The sequence below is a fragment of the Microcaecilia unicolor genome, chromosome 1 (genome assembly GCF_901765095.1).
Source record: "Microcaecilia unicolor chromosome 1, aMicUni1.1, whole genome shotgun sequence".
In the NCBI taxonomy this organism is placed as follows: Eukaryota; Metazoa; Chordata; class Amphibia; order Gymnophiona; family Siphonopidae; genus Microcaecilia; species Microcaecilia unicolor.
This window is the reverse complement of record NC_044031.1, coordinates 175,288,636-175,303,752: the sequence shown is the minus strand read 5'-3', so window position 1 is coordinate 175,303,752 and position 15,117 is coordinate 175,288,636. Positions and strand designations below refer to the sequence as shown.

At 43.4% G+C, this 15,117-nt stretch overlaps 1 protein-coding gene across 1 annotated transcript in view; it reads right to left on the bottom strand.

Moving 5' to 3' along the window:
* LOC115471852 (inactive phospholipase C-like protein 2) overlaps positions 1 to 3,851 on the bottom strand; it is a 105,214-nt gene extending 101,363 nt beyond the window's left edge. Inside the window, exons 1-2 of the mRNA XM_030205767.1 lie at positions 3,623 to 3,851; positions 2,136 to 2,644 (exon numbers count right to left, since the gene is read on the bottom strand). Of these exons, the coding sequence (XP_030061627.1) occupies positions 2,136 to 2,405 (270 nt within the window). The 5' untranslated portion in view covers positions 2,406 to 2,644; positions 3,623 to 3,851. The remainder of the gene's footprint in view (positions 1 to 2,135; positions 2,645 to 3,622) is intronic.
* Positions 3,852 to 15,117: the final 11,266 nt, after the last annotated feature.

Here is a 15,117-nt window from a genome sequence, read left to right as displayed (position 1 = left end):
GGTGGAAAGTGTGTGCTGTTGGTTCTTTGAGTTTGTTTGGCTGTCAGGATCTATTGTTTTACTTTGACGTCAACTTCTCTTTGAAGCAAGCCCCTCAGAAGCTACTTAATGTCTAGTCTTGCCTAATGGTTGAGCTGGCCCAGCAAATTTCACCTGTACCGTAGTAGGAACGTAAAAAGAAAACCAAAACATTTTATCAAACCTCCTCCCCACCCCCATTATTTTAAAGTTCTTGTATTTCTTTCCCACTCCTTTTTCTCCCCTCAATCAGGAAAGGTGTTGATATCCTAGTACCATTAACCGTCATTCTTAACTACCCTCACCACGCAGAGCACACTTTAAGAAGGTTGTTAATGAGCATCTTTGGTGTACCTTTGGCATAGGAGCCAACTTTTCAAAATTATTGGGGGTGCTAAACACAACAGAAATCACCTCTCCCTGAACACAGTCAAAGACTTTGCTCAATATTGGGGGTGCTTAAACACCCACAGAGCTGGCTCCTATGACCTTTGGGACAAAATTTGAAGCTGCTGGACTGCTTCTCTCCCATGGTGGAGAAAAAGAAACGTTGAAATCAAATGTAAAAGAAGTTATCTTCCTAGATAAATGCCTCCAAGTATTAAGTAGCCAGTAAACATGATTAGTTCCCCAATCCTACTGAAAAAGACACAGATGGAGTCATAAGCAACCTAACTACCTGCTGAAAACCTGACTAGAACACCAATGTAAGGAAAACTTGTTTCCTTCTAGCCATTCTACTACAAAAACAAATTATGTCATAAAAAATATTTTTTTAATCATGAGGAAACAGAATATTCAACAGTTTGAAGAATACGCTATTACTACAGTGAAAAAAAACCTGCTGCTGAGCCAAATAAAATAGTGAAAAACAATTTCACAATTGCCTCACACACAACAGACAATACTATCTTATTACAGTGAGATATGAACAATGATTTGCTCTGCAGTTCTAGCAGTGAATCACTTAGACTAAAAATTCTCTTTACCAGTTATTTATTTTCACTATTATGACCTATTTAATAGGTTTTACCAGATTCCTTTAAATGAAATGAGATACGGCCTAGCTCATAGGAGGAGTCCTTTTACTAAAGGCACGCTAAACTGATTCAGCGCACGCTAAATGATAAAGACAACCATAGGAATATAATGGGCATCTTAGAATTTACCGTGCTCTAAATCTGTTAGTGTGCCTTAGTAAAAGGACCTCTTAGTACATACTGATTTGCTTCATGTTGTTGTTTGTTTTCTATACCTATACCAATGCCCTGCATTAAGTACTGTCAATGAACTAATGTAATTCTTCCAAATATGTTTAATATTGGCTGATCAGCCAACTACAAGAAAAAAAAAAAAACCTACTGATTAAACACAATAAAAAAGAAAATAATATTTAAACTACTTACATTTACTAGCATGTAAATTAATTTATGAATTTTTCTTTCAACAGTTTTGTTATATAATTTTTGTAAAACCATTGTAGAAAAAAATCTATGCAGAATTTAAGATCTGCCAGTGCTTCATAATATGTATTTAACACTTTGCCTTCAACTCAGAATTGACCTTTTGAGTATTGTTTATTGTTGTTCTTTGCCCTGGCTTAGTTGGTGCACAGACGTGACCTGAAAACTGTAGCTGACAGATAGATGTTTGGTTATTTCGTCTTTTTTGCACAGAAGGTAGCAGGGCTGGTTCTTGGTTCTTTACTGCAGTGTGCTCTTGTTCAAAGGAACTGACTTTTTTTAGAAGCTCATCAAAGGAGGTAGACCAATAACAAAGCTTTTGAGTCAAAGGTTTGGTAAGAGGTGACATTTTGTATGCTTACAGGGCAGCATATTTTATATGGGGTTAGGGCTCTATAATTTAATTTTGTTGCTGAAGGTTATTTTAGCATAGAGTGATTACATAAAGTAGAACAAATTGTATAGGCAATGTCTGAAAACAAATTTATTTCTCATTTATGTTCTCCCGGCTGCCCAAATCCATGCAAATTATAACCAACTCTTAAACAGCCTAAATCAGGAACGTATGGGACCCCTGCCCCATATCTCCCTTCAAAGATTAAACCCGAGGCAACCCTTATTAGAAGGAGAAAAAAAAAACAGTAAAAACGCTACCTTTATGATGCTGCTCCTTCGGGGGATGCTGGGCTTGATTTCCCCCACGGATGCCTTCTCCGCTCCCGGGCTGCAGGGTGCCACCAACACCATTTCCTCCCCGGCTCCTAGGCCCGCGCAGTCTCCGTTGGACACCCCTCTGTCACACATGCTTCTCAATCCACCGCCTCCGCCTTCTCCGTCTCCTGCTTTGAATGCCACCTTCCCCTGGGCAAGGGACGGGGAAATGGGCACGCCACTGCCGTTTTCCCCTTTGCCAAACTGAGCCATCCGTCTCGGATCAACAAATTAGAGCCGTCACCGACCGCCTCTTCCTCTTCCTCCTCCTCCACTTCTTCCTCCTTTTTTACCGTTTCTGCTGCTTGGATTGCAAGATTGAGAAATAGAAAATAAAACCGTGCAAGCTTGCCCCTTAGACCGTTCTGATGTACCCAACCGGTTCAAAGGCTTCCAAAGGTGAAAGGCAGCGTTACCAGAGCGTCGCCGATTTAAGTCCTGGCTTGAAAGACCTGGAGACAAAAAAAAAAAAAAAGAGAAACAGACACACTGATGACTCCCTTGAAAAGAAAGCACCGCAACATCATTAACTAGCACATGGACAGCTAGGGTATCTTTAAATGGTTACCGACAGTTCTCCCTGTGACCGGCCAATACTTGACCTTGCCTGTGTCAAAAGAAAAAATGCAATATAACTTGTTTTATTTTGAAGTTTCAAATATTTCTAAGAACGTCAAGGTGCACAAGAGATAAAAACATTGGGCAAACACCAAAAACCACTACCAGCTGCTGAATTCGCCAAATACAACTGCAGCATGCAATCAGATTTGCATTCTTTACCCCGTTTGCAATATTAGAAACCGTTATTCTGCCTTCTCGCGCACCAGCTAAAAGAACAAAATTTAACATTAAAAACCCTAAATACATTTAGGAAGCTCTAATACAAATTTCCTACCTATATTGACATGAAACTAAAACAGAAATGTATACAATATTTCTTCCTGTTGCAACATCTCGCACGCACAATTCAACAAGCAAGTCGTTCAGCATTACTTAAGTCTGACACGTTAGTGGTTGCTTCTATTGTGTGATATTTTTTTTTTGCACACCATTCAGCGTTCTTGGGGGCAGGGGGGGGGGTTAGTAAACCTGAATAAATAATAGGAAACCTGAATACATACATATAATCACAGAGCTCCCAAATTATCACGTATCCCTATTAGTAGCAAGCTCGCTCTCTCACACTCACAAAGGTACAGTTACAGTACACACACACATGCCCGCAAAATACTGCAGCGCTGTTCCAACAACAGCAACAATAACAAAAAGAACTGGCGACACAGCTGCAACCACAGCAGAGCGCCCCCTTCCACTGGTGGGGAGTAGCGCACCCGCGCGAATCATGGTACTGACCTGGCGCTAAAGGAGAGGAAGGGGGAGTCGTGTGTAACCTTCCCTGTCTCTAGCGAAGCTGCATCTGAAATGTTTACCTTCTTCTCACACTCTTTCTGTTTCACTACTCGAGTCCAGCCTCATAGCCTCCGCCTACCGCTGCTTGATCGTGTTGCTGAATCCTCTCACCCAATTCACGGAACAGGATCACTGCAAAGATTACCACTAGCCAGTGCCACTTGATCACTTTCCTCTTTGAGATTAGTTAGTCAGTCAGACATGTAGCAACACACCGCTTCCGCCCCCTTTCCTAGGCGGGGCCCCGAATCAAGAAAGAAGTGCGAACACCAAAGGGAGACCGGGGGAGGGGCAGAAAACTATACCAACCAGGCGCCGGCCCAAAAGCAAAGTGCGACCGTCAACGTCAATCACATCCCGTAGCCCCACGCTCATTGGCTGTGCCTGCCGGATCGCTCGCGCCAGGCAACAGTTACCCGCCTTCCTTTTCATTATCCTTTCTCTCGCCTCATTTAACCCAAGGAGATTAGGTTCTCAATCAAACCTCCTTGATTTAACCTACCCCCGCTACGCATAGCACACGGTCTAAAAGATACGTAGCCAGCGTTTCTTCACGCTCATAAACTACGGCTCTACGGGGTAGAGGAACACTTCAGGAGGAGGTTAGAATGTTAGAACCGTCATGTATAGTGTGATTGGTGAATGGGGCACTTTATTCCCTCCTTATTCTGGGTGGATCCAGATTTCAGTGAAAACCACGCTGCTAGAACTAAGGTAGAGAGATGGGTTAGTTAGTTTTGGTTTGTGGGGCAGAAGCAAGTTAAGAGGCTCAGCTTTTTGTGACCTGGATTGGTCACTGTTGGAAGCAGGACACAGGGCTAGATGGACTTTTGGTCTGACTCGGTATAGCTATCTAATGTACTATATCGCCCACAACAGAGGTTCCCAGACCTGGTCTATCAATAGAAATCAAACAAAATAAAACATGGAAAAGAAAATAAGATGATACCTTTTTTATTGGACATAACTTTAATACATTTCTTGATTAGCTTTCGAAGGTTGCCCTTCTTCGTCAAGCCACCCCAGCCAGTCTGGTTTCCAGGATATCCATAATGAATATTCATGAGAAAGATTTGCATGCACTGCCTCCACTTTTTGCAAATGTCTCTCATGAATATTCATTGTTGGGTGTCCTGAAAACCTGGGGTGCCTCCAGGATCAGGTTTGGAAACCACTGGCCTACAAGCTATGGAAGTGGTGTACAGAATCAATATGTTGCCAGGGAGTGTGAATAAAAAGAGAATGTGTTACAAGTTATGGAATAATGATGTGACTAAGACTGATTTCTGTTAAGTCCTTTTTCTAAACTTAGGATAGATTCTTGCAATCCTGACATACTTTTGGGAGCCACTTTTGCAAAGCTGCAGTAAGCACTAATGCGTCCTTACCTTAGCGATAAAATGGCTTACTGCAGGGTGCTCTGAGGTGTCTCTTGGAAATTTCGGGTTGTGTGTACGCTGCTCATGCGCTAAAAAATATTTTTAGAACTGGGGGAAGAGAGTGGGCATGTTCTGCACTAATCAGATTGCGTGTATGCATTGCCACGCACTAACCAATTAGTGCAGGTTTAGCGTGGAGTCCTTACTGCCTACAAAATAGGTGGCAGTAGGGGATTGTGTCTATTACTAGGAAAAATAGGAAAATTGGAAATTTTACCCAGCAGTAAAAATGACCTTAGTGCAGGAATGACCCGCATAAGGGCATACAAAGGCCAGATTTTTGTGCTGTTTGGTACAAGGGCCCCTAAAAATTTGCAGACATGTTTCCAACCGAATAAGCAGCTGTAGAGCTTTTAAAGATGCACTCTTCCATTTTTATGGCCCAAAAAGATGAGAACTGGTAATGAAACTTCAGATACAATGCAATGATTGTATCCTAAGTATCTCAAAGTTCTATAGTCAGAGAAAAAAAAAAGTAAACAATGTTGAAATACTGTGATGAAGGATCTTGTTTGCTAGCATGTGTAGGATATGGTCTTCTGGACAAAAAAAAAATCTGATTTTGGATTAGTAACAGTTTACATAGAAAACGAGGACAGCAGAGGAAGCTGTGTAAATGGGCTCAGTTGTCTCCCTAAAACATACCGCTTAGTAAAAGGACCCCAAGCTATTATTCTTCAAAGGACACTCTGTGCAGAGCACTCTTTCCAAAATACTAGTTTAGTGCAGATCTTCCCAGCACCTAACTTTTACTGAATTTCCCCCAATGTGTGCAAATCCCATGGATACACTCCTAAAAAGCCAATGATCCTAATCTTTGGAATTCTTTCTTCTTTTGTTATTCTCATTTCTTTACTCTTTTAGACATTCTGTATTTTATCAAATTCAGAAGACTTTACAATACAATATAAGGGACCTATAGTCCTCATCTTACCAGAAAGTTTAGTGTGGATTACAATAAAAATAAATTTAAAAGAAAAAACATGCTGTACACTGCTTTGGATGAGTCTCTTCATAAAGGCGATTAATAAATCCCTATAAAAATAATAATAAAATGTAAGTTTAAGATTAAAAATAAAATTCACATTTATATTTTAGGAAGATTCTGAAATCTGAGATAAGAATATTCTAATTTTACATCTAATCGTAAGGATTCCAAAATTTTGCAGCCTGATACATTCACTTTCTATAGTTTCTATAAGTTTAAATGTTTTCTCTGATTGTTAACAATCAGATAAACAAGAGCAAAGTGTTTTGAGAAAAAATAAGGTCAGAGTCCAAACCAACAGCTGTAATGAACAGAGACCACAAGGTTAGCAATGAGAAAGGAGGAAGGAGACATTTCTGCAAGGTTATGTGCAAATAAATGCCTTATCTCAGTAATAACATCTCACACCTGGATTCCTAATGACTGAGCCTGGATTGGATGTCATTGCTAACCCAGATTTGTTGTGAGAATCTTGACTGGGCTATAGCCACATCTCCTGGTTTCTGAAAGCTTCAAAGCAAAATCTGACGTTTGCTTAAACACTTGGAAATCACTGTAGAACTTCACCTGACTGAAGAATGATGATTTAATTATATTGTTTATCCACCCTGGCTCATTCTTTTTATTTGTTACATTTATATCCCACATTTTCCCACCTATTTGTAGGCTCAATGTGGCTTACATAGTACCGGAGAGGCGTTACAGACTCCGGTGTAAACAAATACAAATGTTGTTGTAAGATAAAGTTCAGGTGGCACAGCCACACTAGGGAATCGTGCAACGGAAGAGTTGTGTTATGTCCATTATGTTCTTTAGTTTTGTTGTGTTGCAGAGATCACTCAAGAGTCAGGCCATAAGACCAAAGGGGAAGGACCTCCATGATCACAGGATTCTGACACAGTATCCCCAGAGTGTACCTTGGCTGCCAAGGCCAGTCTGGTGAAATCAACAGCACCCTGCCCTAATAGTAACGAACACAGCGAAAGAACTCACCTGATCAGCGGCCATGGGGGAAAGATGTAGGAGGATGGACTCTGGCCATGGATGAAGCAGGGTGTCGATGCCTTCTGATCCAAAGTCCCTTCTCCTGCTGAAAAACCTGGGGGCCTTCGCATTGCAGTGGGTCACCATAAGGTCCATCACTGGAACCTCCCACTTCCATGTGAGCAAGTAAACGGCCTCCTCCAAGAGCTCCCATTCCCCCAGGTCCACATTGTGCTGACTTAGGAAGTTGGCTGTCACATTCTCCGCTCCGCTATGTGGGGCTGATGAGAGCTGAGACAGATGACACTCTGCCCACTGCAGAAGTAAGTCCGCCTCCTGAGCCAGAGCAGTGTTGTGAGTGCCCCCCTAGCAGTTGACATAAGCCATTGCTGTCATGTTGTCCGAGAAAACCTGAACCGGTGCCTCCTCCACAAGGTAGGTGGACGCCTGAAGAGCCAGGCGCACCGTCCAAAGATCCAAATGATTGATCGTCCATTGAGACTCAGCCACCGACCAGAGCCCCTGAGCGCATTGACACTGACAATGCACCCCCCACCTTTCCAGTAGTGTCCCCATCTCCTGCTCCTTTCCAGTAGTGTTCCTAATTCCCGATCTCCCCTTCCTTTCCAGTAGTGGCCCCATCTCCCCCCTTCTTTCCAGTAGTCTCTCCATTTCCTTCCTCCTTTCCAGTAGTATCCCCATCTCCCCTTCCTTTTCAGTAGTGTCCCCATCTCCTCCCTTCTTTTCTGTATTGTCCCCATCTCCCCCTCCTTTCAATTATTGTCCCTATCTTCCCCCCTCTTTTTCAGTATTGTCCCCATCTCCCCCTTTTCCAGTAGTGTACTCCCTCCTTTCCAGCACTGTCTCTGCTCTGCATTGCACTGTCCCTACCCTCTCGCTCAAGGAGATTTAATTAATCAAACCTCCCTGCTCTCCCTCTCCACCATCGACCCTGTATGTCCCTGAACTTCCTGCATTTATTTTTTATGGCCTTACTTGTTCAGTTTCTCCGCCCTGCATCTCTCTCTTCCACCCTTCTCTCCCAACCTCCGGTCATCATATTTCTCTGACACCGGCGATTAAAAAAGTAAATCTTCTACCGGCATCAGGGCCTCTTCTCAGATATGTCCCGCCTACGTGGAAAACAGGAAGTTGCAGCAGAGTAGGCAGGAAACATCTGAGAAGCCCCGATGCCAGTAGAAGGTTGACTTTCTTAATTGCCGGTGCCAGAGAAGTATGCCAACCGCAGGATGGGAGAGAGCAGGTGGAAGAAGAGAGATGCAGGACTTGGACAGAACAGAGAAGGAAGAGAAACATACTCGGACTCAAGGACAAATTTACCAATGTGCAACAGGGCAGCTGAGCCCCCTATATGCAGGGGGCCCGGGGCAGCTGCCCCCTTTGCCCATTAGTAAAAGCAGCCCTGAATACAAGTGGTTGGTGCTGCGGGGAGGAACCCAGAGGAGTGCTGCCATTGTGCAGTACAGGTGGTTGGTGCTACAGTGGAGCAACACAGAAGAGTGCTCTCATTGTATAATACAGGTGGCTGCTGCCACTGTGCAACCAAGATGGTTGCTGCCATTATGCAACACAGTTGGATGTCACCACTGTGCAATATCAGTGGGTGCAGTTACTATGCAATACCAGTGCCACTGAGCAACCATGCCAGTGAGTGCAAGTGTGCAACCCAGGTGGTTGCTGCCATCATGCAACCCAGCTGGATGTCACCACTGTTCAATACCAGTGCCACTGAACAACTGTGCAACCCAGGTACTTGGTGCAATCTGCAACCCAGGTGGACAACCACACAAACAGGGGCTGAGAAGCCCAGGAAGATATAGAAAGAACTGTGCACTATATGTGGAGGTGAACCACAGTTGAATGGAAAAACTGTGAAACTGGGCCAGCTCTGAAGGGCCCCAAACTTCTTTGACTGCACTATTTCTGTAAGTGAAAAAACTAATTCAACTATCCTGAATCCGGCAAGCCAAATGAGTAACTCATGTTGAAACAGAGCGCACCCATTCAGTTTGGTAGAACACAGCCAAGAGTTGCATTGTACAGCTTTGACCAGATAGGATTTTTTTTTTTTTTTTTAATAATACAGGTGATAGGAGAAAAAAAAAAGCAAGTTTGCCTATTTATACCAAAATATAGCCAGATGGCTGAAGAAAAGAACAGTTACATCTTTGGAACTCCATACAGGAAAAACTAAATACAGTTAACTGCAATTAATGATTGACTACTGCACATAAGAACAGACTTAGCCTAATTGGTATTTAAATTAAACAGAGAGAAAAAGTAGTAGAATCTATCTACTATTCAGGCAGCTATTGTAAACATTAAGGTGACTGCACCAGAAATTACAAAATTAAATCAAATTGCAACATACAGCAATGAACCAGAGAGTAGGAGCACATGTCTAGTAAGGGGTAAATTATTAATATTATTATTATTGTTTTACTTGAGAACTAATAAATGTCTGGATCTGCTTACTGTGAAGCAAACAGCCAGGAAACATTTGAATAAACAAACACCAGTGGACAGAAATTTTCCTCAATCTGGAAGACAGAGAAAATTTTAATGTCACAAAGAAACAAGAGTAGTTAATCCTCCACATAAGAGTCAAAGAAATATTTGCTGCTTATTGATAGTCACATAGAACATTTCACTGCTTATAGAAACTGGAAGAACAAAGGCTCCTGTCAGTGATTCCTGCTATGAGAAAAAGCCAAGCCAGTTATCAGTGAGAAGTTAATAAGGAACAAACACCAGAGCACTGAAATAAATCAGAACAAGCTGACTTCCATAGGACATGTTGGTGGTCCAATTGTCTGGTTGGGGGGAGGGGTGGTAGGGATCTCAGAGACCTGTGAGATATACCTCAGCTCCATAGAACAGATGCCTTAAAGGTACCCCAACTGAGCTGAACCTTAGGCATTAAACTGGGTTGGGAGAACGAGCTCCAACTCAAATGAGACACAGCTGAGAAGGTGGTTCAGGAGAACAAGCCAAATAGGCACTCCCAAACTCAATCGAGTCTCAATATAAAACTGGTTCAGGAGCAGAAAACCCCAAAAGGGTAGTTAAAGCTCAACTGAAACTAGTTATAAACCAGATCAGGAACAGGGCTCTTAGCCCATCATCCATCCACTTGGGAGACAGAGAAAATACTAGATATTGTATGCTGCATAATACCCTTAAGGGGCAAGTCACAAAACTATTTTCTTCCTCTGTCTTCTTCTGCTGGTAGAGGGACATAACCCATTGGTCTGGACTGGTCTGATAGGATGCTATGGAACCTCTCTTCCCCATCTTCCTCATGGCTCATCAAATCTGATATCTTAATACTCAAGGCTATGAGGGTTAGGCAGTTTTTCAGTCTGCATCCTCAGGTAACCCATCCTTCTCAAGGCTTTTCAAATCTGATGTCTAAGGACTCAAGGCTATGTGAGAAATGTGTAAATATATTGCTTTTTCACTTAACATAATTGCAAAGATAGAATATATAGCTTATGCCCTTGTAGAAAGGAACTCTTTGGGGATAAAAGTATAACTATATTCGTGTAGGCCCTTTCTAACAGAGATCACCACATCAGTGGCGTGGCCCAGGCCCACCCACTTTGAGCTCAGGCCCACTCAGTAGCAGCACACCTATGATGTGGCTGGCAGGGATCCCAAGCCCCACCAGCCGAAAACTCTCAACAACTGCATACCTTGTAAATAGCAGATCTTCACCTGCAGCGAACAGCAACACATGCTGTGGGGCCAACATGAGCAGTGTGTACTAGCTGCTGCTCACTGCCAATGAAAATCTACTATTTAAAAGGTATGCGGGGGGGGGGGGGGGGATGTTTGAGAAACCATATGGCATGCAGGCGAGAGAGGACGAGACCATATCACTTGTGGGACAAGCAGAGTTCTTCTGCTCACGCATCTTGGGCCCAGGCCCACCCAAAATTGGGTGTCTGGCTACGCCCCTGCACCACATTATGGCTTTCTAAATTACTAACAAAAGAAACTGTGTTAGTTTAAAGAGATGTGTGCAAATTGGTAAAAACTGCTGAGACCGGAGGGGAGAGAAAGGGGGGTAAGAAGCCCAAACCGCTGAGATGCATGAAAACTTCAAGGACAGGCCTTAGAGCTGAAATGGAGGTTGGGCCAGGCATGAGACCATGAAACTGTTGCAGGAATGGATGCATGAATTACCCCTATTGTTAGCAGAATCTGTGGTACTTCAGGAGTCAAGCAGCACACACCAGAATGAGGGAGAAATCTTCTTTATTTGCCAGCAAACAAAGCAGGACATCAGTTCTAGCTCTCTTCTCTCAGCTCTCTGGATGTTATGGCTTCTGTCTCAGCTGCTTCTCTTCTTGTGCTGTCTTCCTTCAGCTCTCCTTCTCCTGTCTGTTCCTTCTGCTCTCTTTCTGACGTAAGCTGCTGCTCCCACTTAAATACAGTGCTATCCCCTCTCTAGCCCCCCTTACTTTCCAGATGGTAAAGAATAGATTGGTTACCTTGCCTCAGCCAATCATTACTTTAAAAATATCAGTTACTAGGTTCCAGACATTCTAAACTGACCCATGACCTGAAGCCTCTCATGCTAGACAATTTGGCACCAGTCTCTTACATTTTATTATTATTCACATAATCCCAGCCATAGCTTAAACTGCTAACTGGACTCTGGCATTCATTAAGGGAGTCAAGGCCAGTCTTACTTAATAGCATACAGCTATAGTTTTGTTATTGTCTTTCAAAACCATTCCTATACTTAGCTATAATTAATCAAGGAGAGAGAGCTGACTTCTCTGACCTCTTTCACTTATTAGCTTCATACATTGAACCGCCAGAACTATGGCTAAGTCAAACCATAGGCTGATCTCTTCAACTACAGTTTTGCTTAGAAAGCAACACTGAGTTGAACAGACATTAAATTAAAAGGTAAGTCACATATTAACTACAACAAATACACATATTCTAAAATAAGCATAATCAATTCCTATAAAACAAATCTAAACATCAGGAATATCTCATATTAAGCACTTCTAAATAGTATTTCAGCTTTAACTACTTTTAAACTACAGCATGTCTGGCTCATGCTTGGTTCAGTCATAATAGTATACAGATGTGCCAGCATTTAGCAATCCATCAATCACAAGGGACAGAGTTTCATTTCTCACTGACCTTTCTAACCTTTAGCTTGGCAAACGTAATCGAAACAGATGACATTCCTCCATCACTCTGCAGAACTAAACAAACTTTTAAACCCAGATTTTTAAGCAGAATTAACACTAATATGATTTCTCAGAATTAATCAATTCTTTTGCCCACTGCCTCATTCCCCCCCTTTGAGAATAAAATCAGCTTATGCAGAGATAAGTCTCATAACTCAAACTTGGAGATTATAGTGGTCCTAACTAGGAATAGACTTATGAATCACCATTACCCTACTTGTTAAGGTTCGACGGCATACTGCCGAAGCACATGAGGCCAGGAAACAAAACAACAACCCTGCTAAACTAAAACTATTAGGGAAATGAACAAGGGACGTATCCAGGAGGTCAATGACCACCACCAGGAGGTAAGGTCTAATCCTCCTGCGGTAATCCTCCACATTAAGGCTGGCCACTGTAGGACCTTATCCATAGCATGCCTAACTACATGCTTCCTATTTATGACAATAGTACAGCACTCCTTGAAGAATTTAGCACTGTGCAGAGGCCACCCTGGGCTGCAAAGAGATAGTCAAGGCCCATAACAGTTATACCGAGAAACTATACTTAATTCATTAATTTGATCCTGCAAGCATTGATACCACGTTCAGCTCATGAACTAAAACATGGAGTAGAGACTGAAGTCTCCGGGTAGCCATGCCCAGTTCAGTAATACCCGCTACCGGACCCCCAATTGGAATCCAGGCCGTAGCAGAAAGGGCTACAAAGTCTCTTTTTAGTCAGAGGATAAGTAAGTTAATATACTGGAGGGCTAATTTCAATCGCCTCATCCTCTGTGGCAACGGAGGAGGTAAGGACAAGGCCTCTCGCTTAGAGCGGTGCGGGGTTGATTGGTGGCTTGAGGAGAGGAATAACTTTAGGAAAATAATTCAAGGTTACCAATACACAAAAATCATATGTGGGGGGAAGAATCATGTGGAGGACATTATCACAAAGCCAGTAATGACCAAGGAGAGGGCGAGGAAAGTTCCCAATAAATGTTGGCACAGGATGGACACTAGGATGCCCATAATGCGAGCCCCTATCCCAGGGGTGAACTAAGAAGAAATGGAGACTTTGTACACATAGGTGCCCAATCCCAATTGTGACAGGCTGCTCATATGTGCAAACCCTTCATACCCCGGGACTTTGGAAAAGTTAGAAAAGAGGCCGGACACTATAGTCTTCTCAGTAGTAAGGTTAGGAGCCAGATAATCACCTTGGGCATAATCTGCAGGTATGGTATAGGGGCACAATAGGAGTACCTGGAGAGACTACCCACACAGATTCCCCTTTTTCTGGGAGAACATTAGTATAGTTACAGGGAATGGGAAGAACAGTTGAGATGTTTCTTGTTAAACAAAACATCTCCGAAGCTGGATAGGGGGAGACGTAAAGACTGGCCTTAGAGAAGATTCAGAGGGGGAAGTAGCATTATAAAAGGACCACCAAGTATAATCCTGGCTCCAAGGGCCTGACTCGAAAAAGTAGGGAGTATAAGAAGCTGGGGAGCCTGCACAGGGACAGGTACAGCTGGGACATCTGTAGTATAAGGAGAAAATCGGGAACACACAATACAAGGGGAAGTAATCTTTGCCTGGCTAATTAGTTCCTGGACTGAGTGGTAACTAAAGGATTGGGGAGCGAGTGGGGGTACTAGGAAAAAGGAGGGCAAGGAGTAGAAACAACAAAAGCATCCAAAGCTACTAACATTTTCTTTCTTCCTAATCTAAAACAAATACCAGCAACTAATTAAGCAATAATATTTCAACAGTCTGTGCTAGTCACAGATTATTCTAATATAATGTTCTCAGTCTTGAGTTCTTATACCAGTTTGGGATAGACCCTCAACTGACAAGGATCAAGCGCTCAAATTCCAAGAAAGCCAGAATCAGGGGCAAGAAAGAGTCTCAGTGTGAAGCCGAAGTTCAGCAGCCCTGCAGTATGCAGTTGACCCTTCTTTTTCAGTAGTAGATTCTTTGGTTCGGGTCAAGCGCAACTTCAATGGCCTCCGCTGGATCTCTTTCTCGATCTCCACTGTCTAGGGCGTCCGTCTGATCCGTGCTGGGCTCAGTCCTGGTCAGCAGACTTAATTCCGAGACCAATGGACCCATGGAGTTATCCTGCGACCTTCACAGCTGTAGGGGTAGAAAGCAAAACAGTAAAAGGTCCTTTCCATCGGGGCCCCAAAGGCTGGAGCCTCCAGTCTTTCACCCAAACTCTATCCCCTGGCAGGAAGGAATGTACCTGAGCCTGGAAGGGGACAGGGTTATTTCTCTCACATAAGACTGAAGCTCAGAAATTATCCTGCCCAAGAGGGCTACCTGCTCCTGCACCTGGGCAGACCCTAAAATCCCTATGTCTCCCTTAATTCCCTGCAAAATGGCTGGGGGCTTCCCATACACAATTTCAAAGGGAGAGAGGGCTGTTCCTTTAGTTGGGGTGCATCGGAGGCGGAAGAGGGCTAGTGGCAGTGCCTGTGGCCATTTCAGTTGGGTTTCCTGACAAATCTTTGCTAGGCTATTTTTCAAGGTTCTGTTTGCCCGCTCAACCTGCCCTGAACTCTGGGGACGGTAGGCACAATGCAATTTCCAGGTAATGCGCAATGCGCGGGACAGGGCCTGAAGTGTAGCTTCAACAAAGGCGGGACCATTATCTGAACCTATGGCAAGGGGCAGTCCATACCTGGGGATGACATCCCTAAGGAGGGCTCGAGCTACTTCTGTGGCTTTTCTCAGTGACTGTAGGATATGCTTCCACCCACCCAGAAAAGGTACAGACCATGACCAAGAGGTATCGGAGCCTACCGCTCCTGGGCATTTCTGTGAAGTCTATAACTAGAGACTCAAAAGGGTGTTAGTCCTCTGGACTGAACTCCTGGTGGAATACGG